This window comes from Meriones unguiculatus, chromosome 3 (assembly GCF_030254825.1).
Source record: "Meriones unguiculatus strain TT.TT164.6M chromosome 3, Bangor_MerUng_6.1, whole genome shotgun sequence".
Lineage (NCBI taxonomy): Eukaryota > Metazoa > Chordata > Mammalia > Rodentia > Muridae > Meriones > Meriones unguiculatus.
The window spans coordinates 171,957,076-171,981,491 of NC_083351.1; the positions used below are offsets into that span (position 1 = coordinate 171,957,076).

The following is a 24,416-nucleotide window of genomic DNA, read 5'->3' on the forward strand; positions in this document are numbered from 1 at the left end:
TTTCTTTCTTGTACTAAATTTTGATAAAAATGCTGTTCAACTTCACTTCTGTACTCTATGTAGGACAGGCAGAAAGTTGAAGGAGAAAAAAAAAGTTCAAAGACAACCTGGATTACCTAACAAGACCCTTCTTTGGGGTTAGTTTATTTCATCTATGTATCTAGTACTTTACATATACAGATGCAAACAAGGAAACTGTTACCTAATCTTCAGATCTGCTCATATCAATATCCTTATTACCAAAAATATTTTGCAACTCTGAAAAAAAAAAACCCAATGGCCAAGTCCACTTAATGTGTAATCACACACTACTAATTGTGACACAAACTAAATCAAAACTCTACATACCTCACCAAAACCACCAAAGTATTCTCTTATTTTCTCTTCAGGTGTATCTGGAGAAAGGCCACCAACAAAAATTTTTTTGACAGGCTCTTTTGTTTTCATGGCTTTGGCCCTTTTAGGATCAATGACTTTCCCATTCAATTTATGTTCTTTCTGATCCATGACCTAAGGAAATTAAGTTTTTCACTTTAACATGTAAAGCTTAACCAATGTTCAGAAATAAATTACTTAAAAATAATTACATGATGTACCTAATGCCAACATTATGTCAACTGGCTTAAGATTAACTGCCAAGTCATGGGGTAATGACTTCAGCTAACAGACTAGTGCCCAAGTCTAAAAGTCACTAATAAAAGTGATGGAGGGGAAGTACCACACCAACTGAACTGATCACTAGGTAACCATTAGCTTTAACTTAAAACAAAGTAAACAATGGTTGCTACTTCCCCTCAGTCCAGAGCCAAAATAACAATTTAAAAGTTTTGATCATCATATGGACATGTTTGTCTACTCTATGCTGAGAAGCAGGGATAAAAGAGAAAAACGGCTTGTCTTAACAGAACCGTAAAATGCACTTTCTGCTAACTTGACTTACTGTACCTTTTTAACTAGACTTTTAAAATGCCCCTCTACCCTCTGAGGAGAGTCTGCTAGGACTGAACATAGACCATACACAGACCATATACATAAGCAGGAGAGTTTTCCCCAGTCAACTCTCAGATTTCTTAAAGCTACTTTTAACTTAGAAAGGCCAGCACATGGACAGTACTCAGTAACTAATTCCTAAACCTACCTCTCCCTTCAAAAAACATAAGGCAAGAACAGGGTGTGTTAGTACAGCCCTGCTGTCTCAGCACATGAAAGGTAGAAGCCAAAGGTTCAAGGCGATCCTCGGCTACGTATGCAGCTTGAGGCCAGCCTAAGCTACATGGAACCTGTTTCACATAACAAAAAAAAGTATGGAAGAAATTCATCTCTTCTTTCTTATGGAAGGGAACCCACAAGTAACATAAGTTTACTGGATCAAACTCTCCAAGTTTCATTAATCAGAATATGTAACACACTACCTTATCTACACTCTCCGACTCTTTAAATAGCACAAAGCCAAAACCCCTTGATCGCCCTGTGATAGGATCTAACTTCAGAGTGCAGTCTACAACTTCACCAAATTTGGAAAAGTAGTCCTTCAGATCTTTCTTTGTAGTGTCCCAGCTAAGGCCTCCTATAAACATTTTCCTGTAAAGACAAAAAGCAGTATTAAAATGCTAAAAATATTAAACTTTACCTTACATTTATTCACATCAGTAACACACCTTTTTCAATCTTCATTATTTAGTACAATAAAATGTTATTCTTACACAAACATATACCAAAATCCTACTGTTCCACTTAGCACTGCTCCTGTTCAAGTACAATACTGAGCAAGAAGCAATTTACTCATAAATATTTGCATGCCAAATAAAAGTATTAGTTTACAGATAAAATCTTAGCTTCTAGAGTCTACCAAATCTTCATTACACCCTCCAGCATCCTGTCTATGCTGAGACTTTTCTACTTTTAATAGTTCTCCCATTTGCAGAACTCTTAGCACATAAAATGGAAAAAAAGTTCTCCAGGCTGTGACCTAGCCTTTTTCATGTACAGGAGTCTTTAAGGACCAAAGTAATCAAGTAAACAGCATGGCAAACAAACAAAAAGGGGGGTGGGGGGAGAAAAAAAAAAGTCTGACTGAATCACATCTAATTTAGAGGATTTACTTACAGTAGAAATTCAGTTAACAAATAATAAATGTTAGGACTGTAAAATGTAAGTCGAAAACACCAAAGAAAAGACCAAATATACAAAATTAAGTCTCAACATACAGCAAAATGCCAAAAAGCAGTTTCTGGCAGTTGTGATCCTTTCTATATCTGCTTGTTTTATCAATAAGTTAATAGTAGCAGTAATAGAAGCAAACCTGTACCTTTTACCCTTTAAAAAAGTCAAACTGAAATCTTAGTAGCAAATTGTTAAAATTAGTCCTACGCGGGCTAAATTTTTCACTACAGAGATAACATTACGCTTGCTCAGGATTTTCTCATCTTCGTAACTGGGGAGTGGTTCATGAAAAAAGATGGGGAAGATAAGGCAGCAGCATTCAGCTCTGAAAAGAGACTGAAACAAGCCTTTCACACAAGGCATCTCCATTCCACAGGCTTTTGACAAACTGCTACGACAGCCCATTTGGCAATAAGATGCTCATTATTGTCTCTAAGGAGGCTGTTGAACTGGAGTGTTACTGAGCATTCTTACCACAAAGTTTATCTTAATGCTAGTAACAAAGCTAACTTTTAGTATAAAGAAATCTTACTTTAGGTGGCACACTGTACATTCCATTTAAAGTTAGACTTTCAATCTAAACATATTATACAGCAGACCCCAATTTTTAAAACTTCCTCAGAGTCTAGACCTAAAGTAAGATTTATACCCATTTAGTAATGTTATATTACTAAATTATATTCAAATGAATATAACCAAAACCTATTATGTACACTTTAAATGTCTGCCTATTGCCAACTCTACGAAAAACTTAAGACTTCTCAATACACATTTCTTTCAACTGAATAATGCAACTAAAATAAACCATTATTTAAATAACCACTGTTATAAACACATTTTTTTTTAACCTACAGGTCAAAAATGCTCCTTTAATAAATGAAAACTCATTACCAACATTCACCCTTTCAGGTAAGGCAGATTCTAGCTTTTTAAAGATGAAGACACTGAAGTTACATACAAAGCAATGGCCTCTTGCTTAGATATCCATTATCAAGTTCTAGAATAGAAAAAGATCCATCTGAGATTTAACTACCTAGTAACCATCTTTGTGATTACAGAAATTTTCCATGAATAAATGAATAATTTAGATTTAATCTAAAATTTGAGTCTATAAACTAAAGCTATAATAAAAAACACTGCAGAAAGGTCAACCTGAACAAGAAAATTCTGTCTAGTCAACCAAGTATCAAGACAGAATTCAGTTTTACTTCATAAAAGCAATGTATAAGGGAAATGTCAATTTAAAACTATTTTTATATATACCTCCTTATAAAAATAAAAACAATAGCAACATAACACATAAAATGAGGCATCTATTTTCAAGCCATGTAACTGTTTAGAAAGGAATTTTCTGAAATATTAGATACGCATACCAATTCATAACTGACCAAATGAAGTGCTCTATAAACAATCAAAAATTTTCCCACCCTTAGCAGAACTAAAACTATTCACTGTAAACACTCTTCTGTTTAACAAATGCCCTTTATCCAGAATAGTAAGTGTTCTGATCAACTTTTACATATTACATAGTACTACACTTCTCTTCAAGTACTCCTTGCCTTCCTGATCTGCAACTACTTGGAAGGAAATGTTTTCAGACAGTTTCTGGCAGGGTCTTACATATAGCTCTAGATAGCCTCAATTTGGTGGCAATTCTCCAGTCTCCACCTCCAGTGGAGCTGCCACAACTGGCTTCAAGGAATGCTATATTCTACAACCACACCCCTGCCTTCAGTACAACAGTCATGCTTTAACAGCCTATGGATTTGTCATCTCTAGTGAGCTACTTCAGTATGTTCATCCTCTCTGAAAGTAACTTAACTTGGACATCAGGTGCATCTCAGTAGCTTAGCTTATAAATAACATTATCTTTAGGTTTTGCCAGCAATTCAATTTGCCCACAAGCAACTACTTTTTACTTGTACATAAGGAGCCTGGTGTCAGGTTTTCCAAATCTTGTGTGAAGTATAACAGCTTCTAAGCTACAGCCTATGACAAATGTATCAGTATTTTGGCAGCACAAAAGCACTCTGGATTTTTCTTCTGCTTTAAGAAAAGCCAGAGATAACCAGAAAACCCAATATATTACAAAAAAACCACTGTATTCTATCTTTACTCAACAGGAACTATGAAATCAACCCCATTTTTATTCTTTAAGCACAGCAAGGTTTAACTATGTAGTATACAGCCTAGTGGGAGAATGTCTGTTAACATTTATGAAAAATGGGCACTACTGGAAGCTCTTTAGAACACTAGCAGGAACTTCCTCATTCTGAGATCACTTAAGATTTAACACTAACTTGAATCCAAGTTACTTTATACAGCTGTATTTTGTGTAAAGCAAAGTACCTACTCTCTGTCCAATAGGGAGCCTTAAACAAGAAGTTTATTTTCAAGTTGCTATTCACTCCTGCAGAGATGTAAACACGTTTTAGTGAGTCAAAAGAACTTTGAAATTCCTAAGCAACTAATTTAAAACTATCAAGGAAATTGTTCAAATAGAAACAAAATGATTCCTAATGCTGCGATATAAATTTAAATGTGATCCTTAAACCAATAATCCCAATTCAAGAACTTAACCTACAAAGGCCATCTGCCCCCACTATTCCATTTTTTGAATCCTCATATAAATAAATAATCCTGCCTGGCCTCAAATTTGTAGCACTCTTCTGCCTTAGCCTCCCCACTGCTGAGTACTGAAGGGGATACATGCGCATCACCATGCTTGGCTGACAGTATAATTTCATTTTTTCTTGGAGGGGTGGTGTGGTTGAGACAGGGTTTCTCTGTGTAGCCCTGGCTGTCTCAGAACTCACTGTAGACCAGGCTGACCTCAAATTCATACAGATTCACCTGCCTTTGACTAAAGTTTAACTTCTTAATCATACTTATTAACCATACAAATATAAGCAAAGTATTTCAATGACCCAAAGAATCTATACAAGTCTATTTAAAACAGCTACTCACAGCTACTAATATGAAAGCCAATGTCAACCATAGTTACAGCACTCAGGATAGATGATTATACAAATGCTTTCAGCTCTGCAGGGTCACTCAAATAAGACTCCTTTGTAGAACATTTTAGAGACGATAAACCAACTGCCTGGTTTTATAAGCTAGTTCTACAACCTACTAACTGTAAAGCCCTAAAGGGGATAGAGCAATAATGTTTAAACTGTTAAGGTTATCAGCAGCCAGTAATAAAAATTCCCTTAACATAATTTAAAGGAAAGATTTAATAAGTTAATTTATTTTTAGAGGCAAACAGTCTAAACTAACTTAAAATTTTATCAACCTGCTTTCATTTTCAAATGCAGACTTCATAAATTCAAACATGAGAAAAATCCTAAGTTTTTACATAAAATCATGTATGTTCCATGCCCAAGTTTTAAAATACCCTATAGAACATTTAGACACCACAGGTTAAAAACACAGCCTGAAAGCACCATCACTTCTCTTTTACAAAGAGTGTGTGCAGTTGTTTACGCACATGTTCCACGAGGGTTGTGTGCATGTGCTGCAGGTGTACCTAGAGCTGCAGTTATAGCAGTGACATGCATGCCAGCAGCTAATAAGCAGTGATGGTTGACAGAAACTGACAGGTGGTGGTGGCACATACCTTTAATCCAAGCAGAGGCAGAGACAGGTGGATCTCTGTAAATTCCAGGCCAGCCTGGTCTAACAGTGATTCCAGGACAGCCAATGCCACACACAGAGAAAACCCGTCTTAAAAAAAAAAAAGAAAGAAAGAAAAAAAAGAAAAAGAAAACTAAAGAAAATGTCTGAATAAATCTTAATTAGCAGAGTATGGTGGTCCATGACTATTAATACTAGCACTTAGGAAACTGAAGCAGGCTGTCTGACTCTATCTAAAAAATAAAATAAACATCCTCCTCTTCTCCCCAGTACATAAAGCTAATTTTCTCTGGACAATGGTGATCACTAGATTTTACACTCCAAACTCAGTAACTATTGTATTTAAAGCTGCTTTTCCTACCAAGTCTTTACTCTTACTCCCAATTTTGAGATAAAACAATGTTTAAAAACAATGTTTAAACTCTTCAACAAAACATTACAAGTGTTAAGTGCCTATTCACTGGCACCCTTTATAGTAATGTTATTCAAGCACACTTAATTATTTACATAATTCTGGTACTATATATTATTAAAGCTCAACTTTTATGCTACAATAATAAACTAATAAAATCTCACTGGCATGCATTAATGAGCATTTTCTTTAGAAATTAGTGTTTATTTTAAATGTAATCACCAGTTACTTCTAAGAATGAAGCTATTACTTTTTAACACTGGAGAACTAGTGAGTAACTTTACAAGGTATATAAAAACTAACCTTGGAAATAACCTGACAAACCTTTGACAGTAACAAGACATTATCTGATGTGGTTTATGGCACTTAAAACCATTTTTTAACTATTTTAAACTGTATTAAACTTTAATCAGTGAAAATCTACATCCCAATACTATCTGCCATTAAACAGGTAATTCCTTCTCTTAAGTTTCCTGTATTAGGCCTTTTAAAGCTAAGTGTGAAAAGAATCTTTTTATTCAAGACTAACATATAAAAAGAGCAAACATTTCAAAGCAAGCTTTTCAATTCTTTTACACTAAATCTCAGTCCTTCAAAAGGAACCCAAGTCAAGTACCATAAAAACATGACTAGATTGAAAACATCTTCCCTGCACTCAGGAGGCAGAAGCAGGCAGATCTATGGGTGTCTGAGGCCAGTTGGTCTACAGAGTAAGTTCCAGGACAGTCAAGTCCTGTGTTAAGATCCTGTGTCAAAAATATTAAAAAGGAAAAGGCAGGCATAACGTCTAGCAAATTAAACGTGACAGCTTTTAAAAATAAACCTTACATGCTTAACCCAGTATTCCCAACATACATACTTTTAACTTTTAAGTAAACTCCAACTCTATAAAGTAACCTTCCACTTACCTAGAGGTTAAAGACTAGTGTTTCCTTAATCCAGAGCTTAAGGTTCGGGTAACTGAGATCACTACCTACTCACAATCTTGGAAGTCGTCTATCCGGTTATCAATTTAGATGTCAATAATGAAACCAAAAATAGATGTTTACCTTACTTTCTTTGTTTTTAGAGACAGGGTTTCACTGTGTAGCTTTGGGTGTCCTAGAACTCACTCTGTTTGAGGCTGGCCTCAAACTCAGAGAGATCCAGCTGCCTCTCCCTTCCGAGTGATGGGATTAGACGTGTGCCACCAATGCTCATGGATGTTCACCTTTCTCAAACCAAGAATCTAAGTGTTCCACCACCAAGACAAATCCCCAACCCCCACCATCTGTCAATGCTTTAAAATCACAGTACTTTTTAATGTAACAAAAATCTGAAGATCATTTCCAAGACATTTATTAGTTGCTTTTTCAGTTTATCTGCTGATACTTTCTTGCCTCTTAAAGACTAAAATGGAGATACAGGATGGATTTTCTGACCCACTCATTCATGTATGCATTCATGCATGTGTGTGTATGTGTGTGTACACATATACATATATATGCATATAATGTTTGGTCAAGTGTAGATAAGTATTTCAGTATATTCAGTAAAACTCAATATTTACAGCTATCACTGACTACTGGACAGTTACGCCAGTATGATGTTCTCTTCCCCTCTAAAATGCTCTCAAGTACACAGCATGAACACACTGGTCCAACACTCCAGAAACTAAAACATGCTTGCCTTTACTCCACAGGAGTAAAGCACTGACAGTAACTGCCACGGCACTGGATATAAATACACAGAGATGAAAGCAGACCGTGTAGTAAGCATTGTTTCCAGCAAACAGATCAGAAAACCAAGCAAAAATGTGTTCTATTACCTGAGAGCGCCCTTGTGGAAGTAACAGAAACAAATCCCAGGCTTCCTACATCCAGTTTAGTGTCCTATCTACTACAACTATGGTCAAATCAAGCTAGCCAGTTTTTATCACTCCATTTCTTAGCTTGCACATTCGAAGCAAACAGCCCTAAGTGAAATGCCAAAGTCATTCTGTTTTTTATGTTCACAGACATGACTTCTAACAGTACCTAAAGGCTAATTAGTTATCTTTCCTAATGGCCTTCAACCACAGAAAAGTGAACTGTGACGTACACACATACGTATCTGACAATCTAACTATAGCTATGGACGTCTTACATTCCTCAGACTACCCAGGCTAAATTACTAAGATTACATATGCATTTATTATATACAAGGTATCACTTAAGGTCAAGGAAAATGTGTCCAAGTTTAAGGTGCTGTTTCGCTTCCCACCTGTAATCTCAGATCTCATCAGGCTAAGTATGAGGATTCCTGTGATTTTTAGACCAGCCTGGGCTAAAAAGTGAGACCTTGTCTTGAAAAACAATAGTACTGACATTTTAAAGGATACTCCATGTCTCTCTACAGATGACTCCTACTTGGGGATACAGCTCAAGAACAGAACACTGCCTACACATGTGAGGCCTTGGATCCCATCTCCATTATGAACAGGAAAAACACTTGACTGTTCCCCTAAATCTGGGGCTTCTAAAATTTACCAAAGGTAGACCCATCTACGTAGTCTTGGCCTGTAAACTCAATCTTACTAAATCAAAAGGCCAGTAAATCTGACATTAAGATTACTTTAAAAGTACTATTTTTCAAAGCAATGTTCAAACTGTCCCAGAAACATTGGGATTTCTATTATACTCTCCCATATGTTCAACAAAAACAAGTTTGAGACCCTTTTCAAACAAGAAAGAACAATTTCTAAAAAGAATCACACTTGGGCTTACACATGAATGGTTACAGGACCAACTATGATACTGCCCCACAGTCTCATATTCTGACAACTCAATGAAACTGTTGCTTCCTACTCAACCACATTCTGGAGGTGGGGTTAGGGTGGGGGATGAGTCATAGTATCTAATCTGGTAAAACAGTTTATAAAACTGACATAGTATTCTAGGTTTCCAATGTTCTTTAAACTTCTGAAGTTTCCCCACAACATGGCATACACATTTCACCAGAAACTACCTTCCCCCAAACAATTGGAACACTGCAGACTACACTGCAAAGCAAAATAAACTCCAACACAATTTATTATATACAAAAAGTAACAGGAATCTTAAAAGTTATAGATATTAAACTAAGCGGCCAGTAAAATGACTCAACAGGTAAAGGAACTTGCTGCCTTGCCTTAAAGAGTTCAATCCCCAGGACCCACATTACAGAAATGAGAACAGACTCTCACCAGTTTCCTCTGACCTCCACAGAAGCACTGATACACAAATAAACCTAACATCAAAAACAATTTTAAAGGTGAACTCAGAAAGCCAATTTACTACGGTAATGAGCCACTGTTGCCAAAACCATTAATCCTAAAACAAGGTGCTCTTCTAAAAAGAACTGTTCATTTTCATATTAAAAAAAAAAGTGTCAAATAACAAATTCATCTTTAAAAATATTTTAGCAGGAACAGTGGCAAATACCTACAGTCCAACACTTGGGGTGAAGATAGGAATATCAGGTCAACGCCAGCCTAGGCTCGTTCAAGACCTTGTCTCAAAAACAGTACTTCAGGATGCAACCTCTTTTTAACAGAACTGCACACAGAAGTGTTTAAGAAATCAACTCTACGTGATTTTTACTAACCAGTCTCATCTTCACTACGGAGACTATGTTATTAAACTGGTGTGGAAGACAGAGACACACAGGGTATACACACAAGGACACCAAAAAAGTATGCTTAATGATCTTCAATGATCTGTTCATAAAGTTTAGCATCTGCAACAAAATGGAGTTGGGTAAACAGACAATTATCAAATCAAGTTAGAAAAGGAGGAGAGGAGAAGAGGGCAGAGGAGACTGTGACATAGTGACAACACACCTGTAGTCCAAGAGACTTTGAGCTAGAGTGAGCCTCCCAAGCCTGGGCAACATAGGGAGGGTCCCCAAAACAAGTGTAGGAGGGTGAGGGTGCCTTCTAAGTGCAAAACTGCTTGTGTAAAACCTACCACTTCAAAAGATCTGCCAGGGGAGAACTGCTCCATAACAGTTAAGTTATCAAGCGTTCTCCAAAAGCTCACCCCAGAAAGCTCGGCAGTATTCCCTGCTGAACAAAGGGGCAAACGATAACTCTTAACAGTAAAAACAATGACCTTCAAATCTAAAACATGGTCAATTCAACTTACTACAACTAAGGTTCAAATAAATGTCAACGTCAGTTTAATTTTAACTTGCCATTATTATACTCTCAACTGTGCCCAGCAGGCGCCAAATAGAATATTCATCTATACATTATTTACAATGTCACACTCAGACCCCAGTCTTATTTTTTTCTTTTTATCTCTATCTACTTTGCCTCCAACTTAAAACTGGACAAACATCAATAAATGAGAATAGAAAATAAACCCTATATAAAATTTATACATCCAAAATAATTTAATAAAATTAGTTTTGTACAGACATAGACAATGTACTGGCTTCCTAACCTCCAATGGGGAAAGACACAGTCCCAGGAGAATTAAAATACAATGCTAATAGCAGAGACTGACATTTCAGGAGGAAGAAGTGGGATAAAAGAATACTCGACCTACCAGCCTCCAAAGGAAGTCATGCAAATGTGAACACATGTCAACCAACTGTAATTAACATTCCAGCCAAATCACACTGAAAATAAAAAATCTGATAAGAGCTGCAGTGGGAAGCCACATTTAGCCCATCTATGAACATCACATACACAATGCTTAAAGTATTTATACTGTCGGTGAAGACATAGGACTTTGTGTAAAGCACAGTAATATTTAAGGAACTGTCTACTTGACACACTACTTCATAACATGCAAGACATTTTCAACACACAATGTTATCAAGTAACCTTTATATTTAGCATTAAGCTTAGAATTTAAACAAAAATATTTCAACCTAATAAAAACTAAATGAAAGTACAGTAACTTTTCTGTTTGCCCATATTTAAAAGAAAAATTACTAATTACATTTAGTTTCGGTTGGCCAAATTGTCAATACGTCATGCATTACCACAAACAACATACCACGCAATGGCTTCAATTTGCCCACGATCTTAGTAGCTCTAGAAAGGCTTTACATCCCAGGCACAAGACTCAGCCTACCGTATTAATGTCTAGAATCTCCTGGGACTCAATGGGCAACTAAATTACAGAGCCTCTGCATGTTATGACTACTGAAATCTTTATAAGACAGAAATAAAAGTTAAAAGTTTTACCATTCTTCCCGCTGTGCCGTCGCTGCTTCAGTGTGTCGTGGGGAGGAGTTTGAATGGCTAGGGAATTAACAACCGGTACAGCAACCAATCAAAATTCTAGTTTTAGTTTTTGACATTGTTAGGGTTAAAAACTAATTCATTTATACTTCAGTTCAACAAAAAATAACTACAAAGACAGCTACTCTCTAACTTCAAAACTCAGGGTAATAGAAAGCCTGCCCCAGTTACACAATTAACCATTTTGGTGCCTCTGTCCAAAGAACAGAATTCAGAAAGCAAAACCCAAAATGTTAAAAAACTTAATTCTTCAAATATTTAACACGTATTCCTTTCTCAAATTAAGCCACATAGCATTCAAGATTAGTTCCATTTAATTAAATTCACTTCCCCTCCCACCCCCAACTCCCCACTAAAGCCAGTACAACCAGTAGCAGACTGAGGAGAGTCAGCCTGAACTGAGATTGTTTTTAAAAATTATACTCCAAGTACTTCTCTGCTGCTCCAACATCCCTGCAAGTCTTATACTCTTAATCACTAATGGAAATCACGTTTTCTAATACCAGATTAATGACACCTTTTTTTAAACTTCCCACCAAAACTTTCTCTTTATAATAAAATAAAAAAATTTGCATACGCACAGCCCCATTATAAAAAGTATCGAAACCGTAACTCAAGATCAGCAATCTGCAATGGGAACAAGAAAATCTAAGGACCCCGATCAAGCCCACTTCTAATGTCCTGTACGATACTCAGCTCCCAAAGGCTACATTTTTTAACATATTAAAAGCAGCTTTTGGTGGCAATATAAAGGTTACTTCAATTAGAGGAAGCAAGTTAGCATTGAAAAATCCTGGAAAAAAAAAACAATTCACTGAACAACACAGGATTTATTGAATTTTAAAGGGTGAGTGGGCTTCTTTCAACAAAAGTGAGAGGGCGAGACTGAGAAGAAACCAAAACAGGCTCCTGGGCACTGAAAAGGCGGGAAAGATGTAAAAAAATGAAGTTGCACAGAGTAAGTAAGGAAAGGCTGCAATCTGTACAAACAGCCAACCCATTATCAGAGGGCGCGAAAAGGGTGCACAGGGAGAGTAACTTAGCAGAATGGGGGAAGGGCAACCGCAGGCAAGAGATAGAAGAGCCCCAGTCAAGTGCAGGCCCCATCGACCAGGAAGGGCTTAAATGGAGCCCGCGGAGCCAGACCAACGCGCCAGCAGACCGGGGGCATCGGCAGGCCCAGTCTGTCTATAGCACAAATGCGGGGCCTGTACGAGCGTGCCTTGGTGACAGCGTAAAGTGGACAGAACGAACGAGTCCTAAGGCAGAACTTATTTAAAATGCTAAAAAACCACTGGCCTGAAGCTGACGCGGGAGAAAAGAGAGGTGGACAGCCTACAGCTTCCCCAAAGCAAGAGCGTATAAATAATCGCAGCGGTCTCGGGGTGGTGGTGAAGCACCCACCAAACCTCGGTAGCCCTGGGGAAAAAAAAAGCTTTCTGTGCGTTTGCATTTTTAAGCCTAAGGGGTTAGAAATCCGGGATCGATGGGGAAGGAGGGGGTGAGCTCCGTCAGGGCGGGAAAAAAAATCCTGGCGGCTAAGTCGGTGGGAGGAGACCCATGGCGAGGGAGGAAAGAGGGCGGGCCGCGGAGCAGCATGGTGACGGCTAAAGGTGGAAACGTGTGATGGGGGAGGGGGCGAGCAGGCAGGGAAGGAGGAAATGCAGGCCCCGGGGAGCCCGAGGTAGAAGAGGGGCGGCCGAGCAGGCGACTGCACTCGGGCCTGCGGGCGAGCGGGCGGGCAGGCGCGGGAGCGAGGCCTAGTGGCGGGGAGGGGGAGGGGGCCTGGCGAGCGGCTGCCCGGGGCCGCCCCTTACTCACCCTTCATCCTCCTCGTTCTTACTGGCGTCGATCTTCGCCCCCTCCGCCTCGGCGCTGCCTCCTTCGGTGCCTCCGGCCGCAGAGCCGCCGCCGCTCCCGCTTCCCGCCGCCGCCGCCGCTGCCCCCTGCGCCGCCGCCACCATGGCTCCCTCCTGCTCGCCCGCCGAGCCGCCCGCCGCCGCCGTTGCCGCCGCCGCCGCCCCGTCCCCTCCGAACTGCTCCTCCGACATAGTGCTACGACTGCCTCCGCCGCCGCCGAGACGACACCCGCCGCTGCCGCGAACCGAAACTAGCAGCAAAGTGATCCCCGCCGCCGCCGCGCGCCCGCTCTACCTCGCGAGGCACACAAGACAAGGCGCGCGCGTGGCTGCAAGGGCTCCTGCGCCTCTCCCCGGCCTGCCCCCCTCGCCTCCCACTCTCGCGCGGCGCGCACTCTCGCTCTCCCCGGCTGCACTGAAAAAGAATTAAGTAGCAGCGGCGGCCACTCTCGCCTCCTCCTCGCTTTAATGGCGCCGCCGCGGACCACCTAAAATGGCCGACGGAAGAACGGCGCGTCCCGGTCACGTGACTCCGGAGCGCGCCCTTTGCGCCTCCTCCGCCCCTTCCACCGCTAGTCCCCACCCCCCGCCCCCCACGGTCCCGCCCTCTCGTTCCCTTTTATGCTCGGTCTCACGCTCCTCCGGCGCGCGGCGCGGGCCTTTAAAGGGAACCGGAAGTGGCGTGCCCAGGAGGGTCGCGCGGGTACCATCGAGAACAAGGAGCGCCGGTTCGAGGCGGCGGCTAGAGGAGCCCGCTTCCGTGGCCCCGCCCTGCCGCGGGTTCCTGGGGGCGCTCGCGGCGCGTCCGCGGCGCCCGGCGGGAGCGGCCTCCTCGGAGGGGTGTGGCTCGGCCTGCCCCGCGGCGGCTCGGCCGAGGCTGCCCTCCCGAGCCCCGGCCCCGGCTCCCGTGGCCTGCGCGGGGCGGCGGGCCGCGGCTGTGCGCGGGCGGCGCTGCCCCGGCCCCGCCGGCGCCGGGGGACGTGGAGGCGCCGCCGCGGCCCCGGCTGCCGCTGGCCTCAGGCCGATGACGGCGGAGGCTGCCTGTTCTTAGAGGCGCTCTCCGACTCGCAACGCGTTGCTTCCGTTATTCGAAGAGCCCAAAGCCGGCCACGATGCTTTGAAGTTACTAGGGGCTGGGAAGTGTGTGCAAGTCGACGCCAGCGTTCGTCTCTTTAATGAGTTCCAGTCCTTGTATTAAATAGGATATATAAGTGTCATGAATCATCTTTACGACGTTTCTGGGTTTGTGGTGTTGAGGTGGCGATTTTATAAAAAGAAAAACGACACACCGTTAAGCGTGTGATAGAGATTTAAAAGTTTCTCGTTAAGAAACCTACTGGAATTTCAACTCAGGAGTTGGACTTCGCAGCTTCCTGTAGGACTCTATAGAAGAAAATGGAATTCCTATATACTTTTCCGTCGTTAACCATCTGACTGCTTAGTAAATATCCAGTTTCCAAACTGGGTTTGGAAAAGACAGAAGACAGACCCCGGAGAGGTCAGCCCTGCTGACTGCTATGCACACGTAATCCCTGAATTTAGGAGGAAGGAAGACAGGACTGAGTCCATCCTGCCATTAACTGTTCACAAAACACATCAAAAATGTATAAATAAATGCTTTCCATGGTGTCCTTAAGTGAATTTATAGTAATTGTGCATAATCCGAAAATTCCAAAGATTAAAACATTTATCACCAGTGTTTGTATTAACAATCCTTCAAATGAAATAATATGCATCAAATTGTGAAAATGTCTTTAAAATACAATCGTATAAAACTGTATTAAGCAAATCACAGGCAATTGATGTCAGGGCAGTTAAGTAATAGAACTTTATTCCACATTTGTCTCCACCTTCCAAACTACTTAAATATTATAGATTGGCAATTAGGATGAATTCAGGTATTTATTTATCCTTTAGACGCAAATGATAAGCCTACCTTTCAGAAACACTGATTGTGGTGGCTTAAATGAGCATGGCCTCCATAGGCTCACGTATTTGAATGTCCCCATGGCATGGAACTGTTTGGGAAGAACTGGGAGGTGTGGCCTTGTTGGAAGAGGTGTATCCTTGAGAGTTTGATGTTTCAAAAGGCAGTACCAGGCTCAGTGTCTCTTGATGTCTATGGATCAGGATGTAAAGCTCTCAGCTACTGTTGCGTTGCCATGCCCACCATGTGCCAGAGCCTGCCGGTAGAATAGAACAGTACCTGAGTGGAGAGTGAGGACTGAAATAAATAAAGCAAGTCACTCTACATATGGGATCAGCTCAAGAGGGCTTGTCAGGAAAACTGCAGCCATGAGTTTATTCCACAATTCCTTTTCATAGGCAAAACAAAAACAAGTCACATCATTACAAGAAAGAAGTTCATGGACCTGCCAAACTTGTTTTCTTTAACTACTTCCCTGTAGCATATATGATCCAAGGTCACACAAACAAGTTTTAAGGAACTTGGTGAAACATCCTCTCTGTCTCAAGGTGAAGGCCAGAGTGAAAACATGTTTTTCACTCAATACTCAATAACAAAGCAGCTTGACAAACAAGCTGCTCTTCACAGGTCTCCCTTTTTATATTTTAAAAGACCATAGCTTAAGAGCTATGGAGCAGAAGATTGTGCCTGTGTTAGGCTGTCTCATTGGTACATGACTCCATCATTCATGCCCTGTCTTAGGTTGAATATTCCTCAGCGAGATAGTAACAATCCTTGACAACCAACCTCCGCTAGGGTAGATGCTGGAAGGTCTTGATGAAGGTTTTAATTATCACTGGTAGGAGACATGCTCCTAATAAGAGTAATAAGCCAAGTCCTGTAATACTCCATAAAAGTGACAAAAAAAGATGTCCAGGAGGGCCATAATATCTGCAATAATTAACCCAACCATTCTTTTAGGTCTGCTTCTAGCACTTGTAATCCCTTATCAGAATTCTAAGCCTGAGAAACATTCACAGGAACCATAACAAAAAAAAGGCTGTTGAACAACCAGAACCTATTGTCCATTTGAAAGCTTAGAAATACAGTTTGTTAGTTTACATTGATGGCAAGAAATATTAAAGTTTGAATCTTGCATAAAAATGTTAACCATTCCAAACAACAAAGCATAAGGAGGATTTACACAGGCAGTTACAGGGCCTCCCGAGAGTTCAGCAGCAAGCTTCCAAATACAGGTCTGCTGAAAACCAGAAGTACCATAGTCAGTCCTCTTTCCCATTCTTCCCAATTTTATTGAGAATCATCCTGATTACCAGACCAATCAAGTCCAGTCACATTGTATCTAAAAGGTTTCTCTGCACAACATCTTCTCTCAGGAGCAGAATGTAGCAAAGGTGAGCCAGGAGCATAAGCCCAATACAGCTTTCCGTTCATCATCAGGACAAAATTCATCATCCTCCTTCCAGGGAACATCTCCTGCAAATCGCACCAACCTTTCTGGGATCCAACAGGCTCCTTGAGCATCCTGCGGAAAAACACAAACATGCCCTCTTCCCCATATTGATACAGGGTCGGGGCCCTGCCATATTCCAGAAATCAGATCTTTCTATTTCACTTGGGCATAATTATCTTTGGTATTAGGGTGCCACAGTTGATCAGTCGCAGAATGGCCTTGTATATCCATATTTGAAAACTTTAAAATAGAGCATGATTGAGATAATTCTGTAGTGTTTGAGGATCTAACTCCCCCCTTTTATTTTTTACAATTGGTTCTTAAGAGATCCATGGGCACGCTCAACAACTCCTTGGCCTTGAGGGTTATATGGAATACCTGTTTTATGACTTATATTCATTTGAGCACAAAAACACTGAAAAGCTTGACTCTTATATCCAGTCCCATTATCAGTCTTTATAATGGAAGGAATACCAATTGTAACAAAACATTTTAAGCAATGACTTACGTTTGTTGGTTTCTCCTCCTAAGGGAGTTGCCATGATAAATCCTGAAAAAAGTATCAATTGTTATATGAACATATTTTAGTTTTTTGTCCATTTATTGTTTAAAATGATTCCAACTCTAGGTTCTAAGTTTAAGTTGACTTTACATTACAGATTTTAAACATACCCAATGACCCATAATCTATAACCAAGACATGGTAAACTTATACATTCAAAATAGACAGACAAAACACCTTGCTATTTGTTGAATCCAATTTTTTTATGACCACAGAGTCTTTGTAGCAGAATTAACTATTAGCTTTCTTACAAGAAAAGGTGAGAAGCTGGTTCTTTTTGGTTTTGCTTTTGTTTTTGTTTTCTCAAATTATTTTAGCTGTAGCAAGACACTGCTCAGCAAATTCTGACTTCTATAACAAATGATCTCCTTTTGATAAACATGCTCTAGCTAATTTCTTCCAGTCCCCTGGGCAGCAGGGCTCGCAGACAAGGACTCTAACAGAGCTTGGTGCTGTAGGACCATATTGAGCACATGTGGTTTTCAATTCTTTTAATGTTTAAAAGGTGTAGGAGCATGGACTCTCACCATATTACCCTGTCCATCACGTTGCTCTATAACTAGAAAACCATGAAACTCAGTTATATCTTCTACTTTCTGCCTAGCTTGTTGTAAGGAAGCTTGTAAAGGGGATACAGTTGCTCCGGCAGTTAACAAAGGAAAAGGCCCACTCATCTTTTGAGTATAGCAACTGTAGCCATCCCAGAAAGAGGGTCCAAGCCTGTAATCAATGAAGGAGTTGGAGTGGGGCGTTTAGCCTCATTTAATTTTCCAATTTTTCTGTTTATTTCCTCCAAGCTCCATTCCAACTTTTTTGTTTCTGTTTGCCAACGCTCAAGTTTTTTTAACATTCATAGCCAGAATTGGAGGATATCTCGCAGAAGCCTCCAGCTCTGCAACCTCATTAGGATGTAAGTTATCTTCAAAGTCTTCTCCTAACAATGAATTATTGTCATCAGGAGGTACATAGACCTCTTCTGGAGGAGCCGATAGTTTAGGCTTATTTTGTCCTGAAGCCTCCTGTTTGTCTTTCCTCTTTCTCTCTAACCCTGAAAGATTCACTTTCTTTGTCTCATACCACAGAAACAGGCTATCTCTAATTAAAGACGATACAAAAAACATGACACTACTGCCTTGTCCCATTTTTACTCACCATGCCCCTTTCTCTTTAGTTTATGGTCCAAGCTCACCAACACTGTGGTATCCTTCACTGCTTCTCTATACCTCAGGTTTCTGGTGCCAAACTGCCAGAGCCTGCCAGCAGAGTCGAACAGTACCTGAGTGGGAACTGAGGACTGAAATAATGAAAGCAAGTCACTCTACACATGGAATCATCTCAAGAGGACTTGTCAGGAAGACTGCAGCCATAAGTATATTCCACAATTCCCTTTTATAGGCAAAGCAAAAACAAGTCACATCAATACAAGAAAGTTCATGGAACTGCCAAACTTGTTTTCTTTAACTACTTCCCTGTAGCAGATATGGTCCAAAGTTACACAAACAAGTTTTAAGGAACTTGGGGAAACATTCTCTTCTCTCTGTCTCAAGGTACAGGCCAGGGTGAAAACATGTTTTTCACTCAATACTCAGTAACAAAGCAGCTTGATAAACAAGCAGCTCTCCACAACCATGATGATAACAGACTAACCATCTAAAATTGTAAGCAAAGTCCCAATTAAATGCTTTTCCCTTACACATTGCCTTGGTCATGGTGTCTCCTCACAGCCATAGAGCAGTAACTAAGACACTGAATTTCCCCCAAAATTCCATTTTCAGTCACAGGCAGCCCTGTAACTTCTAGAATTTGAGTGTTACTCAGTTCTCCATACTATGGCCCAAGTGTCTGTTTTATTTTCTTTTTTGAGAAGGGGTCTCTAACCCAGGCTGTCCAGGAGCTCAATGTATAGCCTAGGGTGGCCTCATACTCTGGAAAGTATTCCTGTGTCAGCCTCAGGAAAGCTGGGATGATAGGGATGAGCCACTGTTTCCAGTCTATGGCATTAGATTCTACATCCTGTAACATCTCCTCCAATCTGAACTTCTTCTCCAACTGTGTAACTTCAGCCTGGTATGCATCCTTCAAAAATCGCAATCAACTGTTATTGTATCTGTGACACTGGCATTTTTACAGAGACCTCAAGGCTGAATTAATCATTCCTTCACATAGCCCATTATCCTTCTTTATCTCTGCTATTCTTAAATATTGCAGTCTACACACCATTAGTTTATGGAGAAAAAAAAACAATATTACTATATATCCTAGTTTTTTTCACAGATATATAGAAATAGATACTGTACAAAAATGGAAATTATGTAACAAATACTGTATTGACACAGTAATTGCCTGTTGAATTTTTTTTTCCTGTTGAATTTTTAAGTGATTAAAATAACAAGGTACATCCAATTGGCTAGATTTGAGTTCTTTCAGACACACTAGGTTTTTCTTATGTAGGAATTTCAAACTGCCCTCTCCTCATCATTAGCATAAATATACCTGGGAATTTCTTGATGCATAACTTTCTTAAGGAGAATAAAAAAGGTTTTTTTTTTTAAGCTTTATTGCCCATTCATATGTGCAAATGTAATGCTCAAGGGGCTGGGATGCTATATTTGACTTTCCCCCTGGAAAGGAAGCAGTATCACTTCTCAATGTCCAGGTCATCAAAACCTCATTGTTTCAGAGGCTGCAGAATGTGTTTCAGGCAACACTGGGCTGCTGTTAACATACTGGAGGCCCTGGGGTCAGTCAACCTCCAGCACTACCAAAAATCAAAAATGATTTGATGCTCTGACTGAGGTCAATTTCCCCAGAAGATAGCCCAGTGTCAAGGGAAGAGTTTTAATCTTCTTGATCCAATCTACAGATGGTGTCGGACAAACCCTTTGCTCAGATTTTCAGTGATGAATAGGATGAAACAGCAGGAAGAACCCATTGCTATGCAAGACACACAGGCTCAGCACCTCTAACCACAATACCTGGCATGTGACCACAATGGGCCTATTAATTCATCTGAGGAATCTCCTCAGCAGGATGACAGCATGTCGTTAAGAGTTGGCTTTGGAGCTGCAGAGGACCTGGCTTCGGTTCCTAGTATTCACAAGATAGCTCACAGCCTTCTGTAACTCCAGTCCCAGGGGATCTGACACCCCATTTTGGCCTGTGCTGGCATCAGGCACACAGATGGTACACAGATGTACATGCAGAGAGAACACCCCTAGTGATAAAAGTACAGAAATGCTGAGATCAGGAGAAATAGGCTTCCTCAGGGAAGAACACACAAATTGCTGACCTAATACCAGGTGCTCAGCCCTGAAAACACACACATACAAGTAACATTATACAGACTGAGCAGGTTGTATTTATGTACTTAGAAATATGCACGCATACACACACACAGACATATATGTGTGTAACAACAACTAAAGAAGAAAGAGGCCACAAATTTAAAAGAGAGCAATGGAGGGAGTATGTGGGAAGATGTGGACTGAGGAAAGGAAAGGTGGAAATGATATAATTGTATTATAACCCCAAACCATAAAAAAAAATTTTTTTTTTAGTTAGTTTTATGATACTAGGTGAGGTAACCCATTTCTCAGACAGTAAACTTTCTATATCAGTCTTAGTAACCAAGAAGTGCTCACTAGCTGGGCAGTGATGGCACATGCTTGTGATCCCAGCACTTGGAAGGCAGAAGCAGATGGATCTCTGTGAGTTTGAGGCCAGTCTGGTCTACAGAATGAGTTCTAGAACAGCCAAGGCTAAAAAAAAAAGTGCCCACTCTATTCTATATAATATAGAGAGAGGTTTATCAACTATGAACAGTCAGGTTCTATTTTAGCAATGAAATCTGCCCAATATAATCAATCCTACCTATTTAACTAAACTATCAGAAGGGTGCCTTTAGACGAAACTGAAGAGGTACCACTCAAAAGGGAACCAAATGATGAGAAAATGTCGCCAAAATTCACTACAAAACTACACTGCTAACTATCTATGTAATGCGTCCACCTTGAGAACCAGACACTTGTTGAGTTTCAGATGTCCAAAACTGCCCACAAATCTGCTTCTTTCATCTCCCTTACATCACCACCCACTCCTGCCCGCCTGACAAAAAATCCCGTCATTTTAATTTCACCTCACCCATCCAATCAAGCATTAACTCCTTCTTTCAAAATTGAGCCAGAGGCAGGTGGATCTCTGAGAGTTGGAGACCCGGTCTACAAATAGAGATCCACACAGAGAAACACCCTGTCTCAAAACAACAAAAACAAAAAAACAAACAAACAAACAAAAGAACAAAAAGCATCTGGATTCATTTTCTAGGAAGCTGGATATGTGGATGAGTCCTTGTCATCTCCAGCATTGAGGCACTGAGAGGCTGTGGCAGAAGGCCAGCCTGGACTTGGAGGCCGCCTGGGCTGCACAGTAATATCTTGCCTCAAAACAAGTAAATGTTTCTTAAATACTGAAGGAGTTTCTAGTTGATTTCCTCACGTCAGCCGCGCAAGATGCGGCACGATTGCATTTCCGGTGTTGGGAACGTAAGCGTCTGAAACAGGTCGTCTCTAGCCACGTGGGCCTGACATTCTAGTGGGCAAGACAGCTGACAAATCGATGGCGCAATTTCAGGTAGTGACAAGAACATAAGACGCCACGGGGGCTGGAGAGATGACTCATCAATTAACACTTGTTGCTCTCGCACAGGCGCGGGGTTTGTTTCCCAGCACTCACACAGCAGCTCCCAGCTGCCTGTAACTCCAGTTCCAGAAGATCTGACACCCCCCCCACACACACACTGGCCTCCAAGAGGACCAGGCATTTATGTGACACATGTGCATATATGCAGTTAGCACATGTATGATAAATCTTTTTTTTAACCTGCTGAAAATAAAACACATGGTAGGATGTAGTCAGAACGTCCAAGGAGACAGCCAATAGCCCCTAGAGCAGCGCTTCTCAACCTTCCTGATGCTGCGACCCTTTAACCTTCCTGATGCTGCGATCCTCATGCTGTGGTGACCCCCAACCATAACATTATTTTTGTTGCTACTTCATAACTGTAATTTTGCTTCTGTTATGAAATGTAATATATAAATATTTGTGTTTCCGATGTTCTTAGGAAGCCCGTGAAAAGGTTATTCGACCCTCCAAAGGGGTCTTGACCCACAGGTTGAGAACCACTGCCCTAAAACCAAGTGGGGAGAACACACTACACAAAGCTTGGGAAAATTTTTACAAAGCAAAAGGGTACATCGAGGCAGGAGTGTGTTTAATGCTTACATGAACAGTGGCAGCCAGTGTGGCTGAAGAGAGGAAGGAAAGAAGGTGTCATGAATCATACCTGAGAGAGATCCAGAAAGGAGGTCACCCAGAGTCTTATAAGCTCTGCTTTTATCTTTAAAGTTATGAGAAAAGTAAAGGATTTTGAACAGGTTAAAGGCATCAACTTCCTTAAGCTTTTAAATGGGTCATTTTGGATGCTTTGTAGATTGTGTACTGTGGGAAAGGCATCAGGGAGATGAATTAAAGGGCTACAGTCTTAGGTTGACTATTTTAGCTCTTGGATGATTTCTTCTTTCAATAGACAAATCTACAAAAAATGTTATTATTTACATGTGACTTTTAATTTTTCCAAATGCTATTATCTGTACAGAAAAGCATGATTTAATATTATAAATAAGGCTTAAGCTAGGTCTGGTGGCATGGATGCCTTTAAGCCCAGTACTTGTAAGTCAGAGATGCAGGCAGATCTCTGTGAATTCAAGGCCGCCCTGATCTACAAAGTGAGTTCCAGACAAGCTAGGGCCACTTAGTGACACCCTGTTTAGGAGAATAAGAACAACCAGGTACACTAGCGCACTCCTGTGATCCCGGCACTCGGGGAGGCAGATCTCTGCAAACTTGAGGCTAGCCTGGTCTACAAAGCAAGTCAAGTACAACCAAGGCTACACAGAGAAACCCTGACTAAGAAAAATAAACAAACAAAAGAATAATAATAGGAATAAGAAGGAGGAGGAGGAGAAGAAAGAGGAGGAGGATGAGAAAAGAAAAAGAGAGGAGGAAGAGGAAGAAGAAGAAGAAGAAGAAGAAGAAGAAGAGGAAAGCGGCAGCAGTGGTCATGACTTAAAGGGCCAGGGATGTGGCTCAGCTGGCAAAGTGCTTGTCTAGCATGCATGAAGTCTGGTGCTTTCTAAGCCCTATCTCAAATAAATGAATAAATAGATAATAAACGATTACTTGCACCTAGTATGAAGAAGACTGTTTGCAATCCTAGCAGCTCTGGGTGCTGAGGCAGGAGGCGCACTTGAATTCATGAATTTGAGACTAATCACTAGAGGGTATAACAACATCTTATCTTGAAAAAAAAAATCCTAAAACTGGACATAATAATGTGACTGGAAGACCTGCATAAGACTGCCTCCATTAAAATTTCCTCATGGGTAATAACTCAAGGGTAAAATTTCCTCAAGGAGCGTCATTAACCCCTTCCCCTCCCTGATCTATAAGCAGTTAATGGTTACTGGAGAAGAGAAAGTCATTTTCTTCAGTAGTGTAGCCACTGCTAAGTTGCTCTTGTTTGGATAAATAACCCTCCACCCATGTTCATGCAGGTGATCTGAAAAATGCAGTAGGACACACACTACTCACTCACCAAAGGACAAAGGAAAGAAGGAGGGGGATTTGTTGAAAGGTAGAAGAGTTTCAATGGGAGGGAAAAGTGGATAAGAAGGATAATGGGAGAAATATGACAAAACAGAACTATGTGTGTGCTGAGTATGTATATAACACACATATATATATATATTAGATATACAGATATTTAAAACAATATTAAGGTAAGATGGCTCAGCAGATAAGGGTGCCTGTTACCTATGTAAAGGTAGAAGAAGTAATGCCAGGAAGCTGACCTCTGACCCTCAGGTTGTGTACCCACGTGCAGACATCATGCATACAACACATACACACATACAATAATCATTTCCAGCAAAGCTATATTAGTTACTTTTCTACTGCTATGCCAAAACATCATAATTAGGGCGATTTATAAAAAAGAAGGGTTCATGCGAGCTTTCAGTTCCAAAGGGATAGGAGCCTGATGTAAAAAAAGAGTGAAGGAGAGAGCCAACAGACTCCACCTCAACTGGCTGGGACT

At 40.8% G+C, this 24,416-nt stretch overlaps 1 protein-coding gene and 1 long non-coding RNA gene across 9 annotated transcripts in view; both read right to left on the reverse strand.

Annotated features, from left to right (window-relative positions):
* The window catches only part of Hnrnpd (heterogeneous nuclear ribonucleoprotein D), a 23,270-nt gene extending 9,439 nt beyond the window's left edge, over nucleotides 1-13,831 (reverse strand). For 6 of the 8 annotated variants that reach the window (XR_009590973.1, XR_002476741.2, XM_060380994.1 and 3 more), the window contains exons 1-4: nucleotides 13,284-13,792; nucleotides 11,406-11,462; nucleotides 1,413-1,581; nucleotides 349-510 (exon numbers count right to left, since the gene is read on the reverse strand). Coding sequence is in view for 6 of the 8 variants with exons in the window: in XM_060380994.1 (XP_060236977.1) it covers nucleotides 349-510; nucleotides 1,413-1,581; nucleotides 11,406-11,462; nucleotides 13,284-13,513 (618 nt within the window). In the remaining 2 variants the exon portion in view is untranslated. Of the gene's footprint in view, nucleotides 1-348; nucleotides 511-1,412; nucleotides 1,582-11,405; nucleotides 11,463-13,283 lie in introns of all 8 variants that reach the window. The other 2 variants (XM_060380995.1, XM_021646112.2) reach the window with 1 other exon arrangement.
* A 2,040-nt stretch (nucleotides 13,832-15,871) lies between these two features.
* On the reverse strand, nucleotides 15,872-21,861 carry LOC110553866 (uncharacterized). The gene is made up of 3 exons (XR_009590974.1): nucleotides 21,404-21,861; nucleotides 18,416-20,477; nucleotides 15,872-17,251 (listed from the first exon to the last, which is right to left on the reverse strand). It is a non-coding gene; the product is annotated as an uncharacterized LOC110553866 (long non-coding RNA).
* Nucleotides 21,862-24,416: the final 2,555 nt, after the last annotated feature.